General features: G+C 31.9%; 1 protein-coding gene across 1 annotated transcript; it reads left to right on the plus strand.

The window, feature by feature from the left end:
- Positions 1-4,703: 4,703 nt before the first annotated feature.
- Positions 4,704-6,785, plus strand: LOC147805265 (uncharacterized). The gene has a single exon (XM_087149783.1). The coding sequence runs from the start codon at positions 5,375-5,377 to the stop codon at positions 6,710-6,712; it is 1,338 nt and encodes a 445-aa protein (XP_087005909.1). The 5' UTR covers positions 4,704-5,374; the 3' UTR covers positions 6,713-6,785.
- Positions 6,786-6,987: the final 202 nt, after the last annotated feature.

Here is a 6,987-nt window from a genome sequence, read left to right on the forward strand (position 1 = left end):
TGAGAAGAAACCCTTTGACATAGGAATTCAAATTAACATAAGGCAGATATATAGTGCCATGGGGAATTATTATTATTTATTTTTTTTTGACATAACAAGGTTTTTCGAGATATTGAGAGTATACTGTATTTTATTTTTTATTCTTACTAGAACCTCTTGGGAACAACCTATCTGAGACAGATTTCCTGTCTGTCTAAGATATATTTCCAGTTATTTCTGTGAATTTTATATTTGGCTATTACAATTATCAGAAAAGCTGAAAATAGGGGAAGTCCAAATTATTTTAAATCTGGTTTATTTATACTGATGGTGTTTTTTAAGGTTACGGGCGATTGCCTGCATTCCAGTAGCATTATAATAATACAACAAGCATGCAGTGTTGGCCTTTCAATTTCAAACTACCTCCCTATTTACAGTAGATTGTGTTTGTTTTTTTGAAGGGTTCGAAAAATAAGAAATACGCTGTAATCTCATCATTTATGTGTTCTTAAGGTTAAGAACCATTGCTTGGTATTCCTTGCACTGTTTTTAAGTGTAAGGGCAGTTGCATGGTATTTCCTTCTCTGAAAGTTTTAAATTGTGTGAAATTTGAATCACCTTCAGGCAAAGAAAAGAAGAAAAAAATTATTATTAATTAAAATTAATATAAGTGTGTGGCAAACTGGAAGTGCCAAAATACTTCTTTTAAAGGCATTTTGTTATTAGAAGGGTATTATTTTAAAATTGGGTATAATATGAAAAAAACACAACTACTTCGATTTAGTAGGAACAACATATGACGCAATGCTAAACGAATGGAATTTAGTTGTTGTTTATTTAGTTATTGTTATTAGTAGTTGTTGTTATTTGTTTTAGCTGTTGTTGTTTATTTAGTTGTATTTAGTTTCAATAACTTTTCTTTATAATGCAATAAAATCTGGCGAGCAGCTATTTAAACGATCGAACACTTCGTTTGTTTATTTGTGGCTTGAAGTTAGGCTCGCAGAAAATGCCGTTCATGGGTTAAATTTAGTAGGAACAACACAACCTGTGACGTAGGCTATATTATACCCAATTCAAATTTCCGAATTCTGAAATCAAAATAATATATATATATTATTTTAAATGCATCTTTTTTAAGTAAAGTGCTGCCATTCATACCTTACCTTTCCCCACATGCTGAAAATATGGATCAGTCCAATCGCTACGATGGCAGTTTGGAATTAAAGAATTAGTGCTGCACTCTTGTTGTTTGTAATAATGTAGTTGGGCAGACTTGGCCAGTTTTGCCAAGTAATTCTCATTCACGCTGGACTCTACTATATTAAGATTCATTGTAAACTTTTTATTTATAAAAACAATATTTGTTCTTGAAATTCATGCAGTTCATTAGTTTCTAAATCATTTAAGCTAAAACTATTGATTTATGCATAAAATAATTTCTAGGGTGCAAAATTTAAATGCTGATTTACACTAAATAAAAATGAAAACATAATAAATCGTATCTCCAGACATAAGTAACTGAGAAACTAATATTTATTTTGGACTGTTAAATCTTATTTTGCACCTAAAAAAACTGATAAACAGGAATCTCATGAATATTGCTACTACAGCTTTAATGCATAAAAAAGTGTTTTAAAGCTGCTTTGATTTCATAATATTTTAAATTAACTTAAAGTTTTTCTGGGACAGTTATTTACACAAAATACAGGCAAAAAAAAATAATCGTTCTCTAACAATCATGGCCATTGGGGTTAATTTTAGAAAGAAAAAATTTTCTGCTATTGGGCCCTCCACAAAATATTTTACCTTATAAGCGACGAATTCGTTATATATATATATATTTTTATATAATTTTCTATCAATACTTCTCGAAATCATAACGATATTTTCTTAAAAACATAAATAAGATGAAGCTTTCATCCGACTACTACTTTTATTTTTACTAAATATTAATTTTATATTTTTAGATAAACATGAGCTAAATTTTGTTTTAATTTGCAAAAATATTTTAAAATTCTAGCATATTTGCTAGATAAGCAAAATTTAAATTAAAAGATTCAACCTGGGTTAAAAGTTTATAAACGTTATGTAACTGGGTATTTTTTCTTTGCTTTAAAGTTCATAAATGTTATGTAACTAGGTATTTTTTCCTTGCTTTAAAGTTCATTTTAAAATATCAAAAGCCTTTCTGACATCCTTTGAAAAGAGATTAATCTTATTGAATAAGTGATGATTATGGACATTAAAAAAAATTTATAGGCAATCTATAACTTTATTCATGAACAGTTTTATAATTTTTATTTTCACCATACAATTTCCCTAAGAAGTGTGACCCATGCCTGTAATTTTGTTCCCAGGGAGAGCTGCGTAAATAGCCCCCAAAAATGAAGAAATTCAAACCGCATAATGACCAACTTTTAATTTTTTTTTTCACCACGCTTATTTCGGACATAATCCTAAACTTAGCATTTTTGCGGCAATAAATAAAAATCCAATTTTTATATTGTATTCGTTTGACCACAAATGACCACCTTTTAGTTTTTTTCTTATTACCCTTATTTTAGTTGTGACCAAAAAAATAAGGTTTGGGGGAAGCGTGAAGTTAACCCCCGAAAATCAGGAAAGTTCAAAATTTCGACTGAATTTGTTTGACCACTTTTTAGTTTTTTTTACCACTTTTACTTTAGCCGTAATCTTAAGAATAAAGCTTGGAGGAAGCTTTATGTTGGCCCCCGAAAATGAGGAAACTCAAATATACAAACTGCATTCGTTTGACCATAAATGATCATCTTTTAATTTTTTCGACCGCTTTTATTTCGGACATAATCTTTAAAATTATCACATTTTTACGCCATATAAAGAAAATTTCAATTTTTATGGTGTATTCGTTTGACAACCTTTTAGTTTTTTTCCAACCTTATTTTAGCCGTAATCCATAAAAATAAGGCTTGAGGAAGCGGAAAGATAGCCCCCGAAAATCTGAAAAATAAAAATAAATTTCAACTACCTTTGATCGACCACCTCTTAGTTTGTTTGTTTTTTTTACCATCCTTATTTTAGCCGTAATCATGAAATTGAATAATATTTTTGAAATTAAATTGTAAACATTAAAATATTTGTCTTTTCTTAGAATTAAATTTCAATGGATCTACGAGACTTCAAGTTGTTACCGCGGTTCCGCTTGTACATATTCTGAGCCTGGATTCAATTGGAAGGATTCTTGCACTCTCATGTGCAACTGCTGAATTTTGCAGGAAATTGGCGATCGAAATGGGCTGCAGGTGGCGTAGAGCAGAACTCTTTTCCTATGGCAACACTTCACATGCTTTCCCCATTAGCGTGTGGAAAGTCATAGAGGAAGGAAGTACGTTAGTTTCTCTCTTGATTTTCATATAAATTAAAATCTTTTAAGTTGGAAAACTATATGGAACTGAAAACTACATTAAACATAGTTCTAAAGAAAAGTATCAAGGAAATTTTTAAAAATATTTTTATTAAGTAAAAAGGAAAAATATTAAGAAAAGGGAAAATATCGTAGTACATTATTCCTATATAACTGAAAAGAGGAGGAGAGGGAAGGGAGAAGGGCTAAAGGCATGAAACCGGTCTCTCCCCAGATGGCGTATTCGAGTGTTGCGATCGCGAATTCTTAATCTCAGGCTTCATTTTCCGCCCTCTGAAATAGAACCGAATAAAACTAAATTTTTTTTTTCATTTGTTACTTTATATTATCGTATTTCTACTTGTAAATCTTTCAGTGCCCTTAGTCCCGCAGTGGACTGATCGTTAAGACACGGTTCCCAGCAAATCACCGAAGTCAAGCATCACTGGCTGCGGTCAGTGTGCGGGTGGGTGACCCACTTGGATCAGTCTGCGTAGGGACCGAGGGTGTGCGGTATTGGTCCTCGTTAAACTGTGCTACCGTAAAGTGCTCGACTTCGCTTGCAGGTCGTTGGGCTACCGAAGCGGGGGTGCCATCCCCTCCGCAGAGGATCAAAATTGTGATGGCATGTCTTCGGATCATCCTCAGGGATGTTTCCCAGACCGTCGCCAATAGCCCATTGTGCAGCTCTAGTGCGACAAAGTGCCCTTAATTTGTTCTATGTAAAAACTTAATAAAATTTAGAGGCAAGATTTTGAAAACGTATGACAGGACCGGCTTTCACTATTTTAAATGCAGAAAAATATCTTATGTTATTTAGATTTGTCATTCCAAAAAAATTTAATTTATCATCTGCAGAGTAACAAAACTGTGGTGTCATGTCTTCAGATTATTCACGGGGATGCTTCCCAGATCGTCACCAGTAACTCATTGCGCAGCTCTAAAACTGCATTAATAAAGAACTGCGACTACTAGTTAAAACATCGAAATTGTGTGATCATTTTATTTTTCGAACTCTTAACAAGTTCTTCGCCTATGCGAATTCATGTATGCCAGATTAGGAAATATGTGAACCTTATTGGTGAAAATACTACTAAAAACTCACCAATCATGTTTTCGCTCGCATCTCCTAATTCACATACGCGAGGCTTTCACATCCAGTGTGAATGTCCCATAAGCAAGAAAACAAAGGTGGGAAAATCTTACAGATTTTCGCACCTTTGATCGCCATCGGGAGAAAATGAGAGCGTGATTGGTGAGTTCGTTGAGAGAAAATATATTTTACCAATCAATCCTGGAGGGGAAAATATATGTAGTGAGAATGACCCTTGTAATCGTTATATACCTTTACCTTAAATTCATGGCAGCCAAAGCAAATAACTGCAACTGTACGATTTAAAAATTATAAACAAACAAATCTGTAAACAAACTTCTTAGATTTATCATCGACTTAGGCAAAGAAAGAATTACCAAATTTTTATAATTTCATCTAAAAATTCCTCCAGACAAACATATTTTTATAAAATTTGCTAAATCAGGAATTCTAAATTTATTAAGAGATTATACACCTTTCATTATCTAGGATAAGTTTTAGAATAAGAAATGAAGACATATTTTTTCCTATTACAGTTAAAAAAGAAAAACAATAATGCCTACTTTGTGTACTTCCTTGAACCTTTACAAGTAACAAAAAAGTATCTAAAATAAATGTACTTTTATGTTTTGAGCAGAAAAGCAATTTTAATATTCATAACTTTTAAAGCCTTATTTAAATTATGCATAATATCAGAAATCAACTTAAAATATTATCTTGTTCATTCTGAAGATCTACTTTATTCATGCACACTGTATCTATAACACAATATATACATGGAAAGTAGTAAACACTCTCTTGTTCATACTACTGAAAAACTTCTTTCATGCTCTATGTGTGATAAAACATTGGCAGGAAAAGCTAGCTTATAGAGGCACTGTCGAGTAGATACTGGATTGAAGCCATTTACGTGTAGTATGAATGATAAAACATTAACCCATACAGCTACTTTAAATAAACATACTGTTACTGACAGTGGAAAAAAAACATTCACGTGTAGTGTGTGTGACAAAGCATTCACTGATAAAGCCACTTTAAATAGACACAATGTTATTCATAGTGGGAAAAAACCATTCAGGTGTAGTGTATGTGACAAAACATTTACACTGAAATTCAATTTAAATAGACACTCTCTTACTCATACAGGAAAAAAGTCTTTCACATGTAGTGTGTGCGACAAAACATTTGCTCATAAAGTCAGTTTAAATAAGCACTTTTTAACTCATACTATAGAAAAGCCTTATTCATGCAGTGTTTGTAATAAAGCATTCACACAGATGGACCATTTAAATAAACATTCACTTGTTCATGGGGAGAAATCTTATTCATGTAGTGTTTGTGATAAAAAATTCACACGGAAGTACAATTTAATTGTACACTGTGCTACTCATACTGGAGAAAAGCTATTCTCATGTAATGTATGCAATAAAACATTCACCCAAAAATGTAGTCTGGTTCGCCACTATCTTGTTCATACTGGAGAGAAACCTTATTCATGCAGTGTATGTGATAAAACCTTTGTGAATAGAACCAGTTTAAAAAATCACTCTCTTGTTCATACTGGAGAGAAGCCTTATTCATGTAGTGTATGTGATAAAACATACTCACATAAATTTAGTCTAAATAAACACTCTCTTGTTCATACTGGAGAGAAGCCTTATTCGTGCAATGTTTGTGATAAAATATTCACACAGAAAGCTGATTTAACTGCACACTCTGCTATTCATAGTGGAGAGCAGTTTTCATGTAGCATATGTGATAAAACATTTGCACATGAAGTCGGTTTAAGTAGGCACTACCTGGTTCATACTAGAGACAAATCATATTCATGTAGTGTATGTAATAAAACATACATATATGAGACTGATTTAAATAAACACTTTCTTGTCCATACTGGAGAGAAGCCTTATTCATGCAATGTGTGTAATAAGCTATTCACACAGAAAGGTAGTCTTAAAAGACACTACCTAGTTCATAATGGAGTGAAGCGTTATTCATGTAGTGTATGTAGTAAAACATTTGCACAAAAATCTGGTTTAAATACGCACTGCCTTATTCACAGTGGAGAGAAGCCTTATTTATGCAATATTTGTGGTAAAACATTCTCACGGAAATACAATTTCAATGAACACTCCGCTCTTCATGCTGACAGGAAGCTACTCTCATGCAGTGTGTGTAATAAAACATTCAGATGGAAAGCTAGTTTATATAAACACTCTCTTGTTCATACTAGAGAAAAAACTGATTTAAATTAAATCTTTATATTTTTTTCATAGTTGATAGAGCCTTATTCAATGCAGTTTGTAAATAAACATTCACACTTAAAAATCAGTTTATTTCCTGTAGATTGAGTGTGTGATAAATGTTTCAAAAATAAATATTATTAGGATTTAAAACTGTTAAAAAAAAGAACTTTGATGAAGCCATGTGAAGTAATTAGAAATAGACTAAATTTATAATTTTTTTTTATTATTATTAAAGAGAAGAAAAAAAATTTCCTTTAATTAGGGTTTATACCTTTCAGGAAAAA

Source organism: Parasteatoda tepidariorum, chromosome 8 (assembly GCF_982258835.1).
Source record: "Parasteatoda tepidariorum strain Cologne lab strain chromosome 8, Ptep-v5.0, whole genome shotgun sequence".
Lineage (NCBI taxonomy): Eukaryota > Metazoa > Arthropoda > Arachnida > Araneae > Theridiidae > Parasteatoda > Parasteatoda tepidariorum.

Excerpts from the sequence above, each read along its gene's own strand:
- LOC147805265 (XM_087149783.1), top strand. The coding sequence starts at position 5,375 with ATGAATGATAAAACATTAACCCATACAGCTACTTTAAATAAACATACT.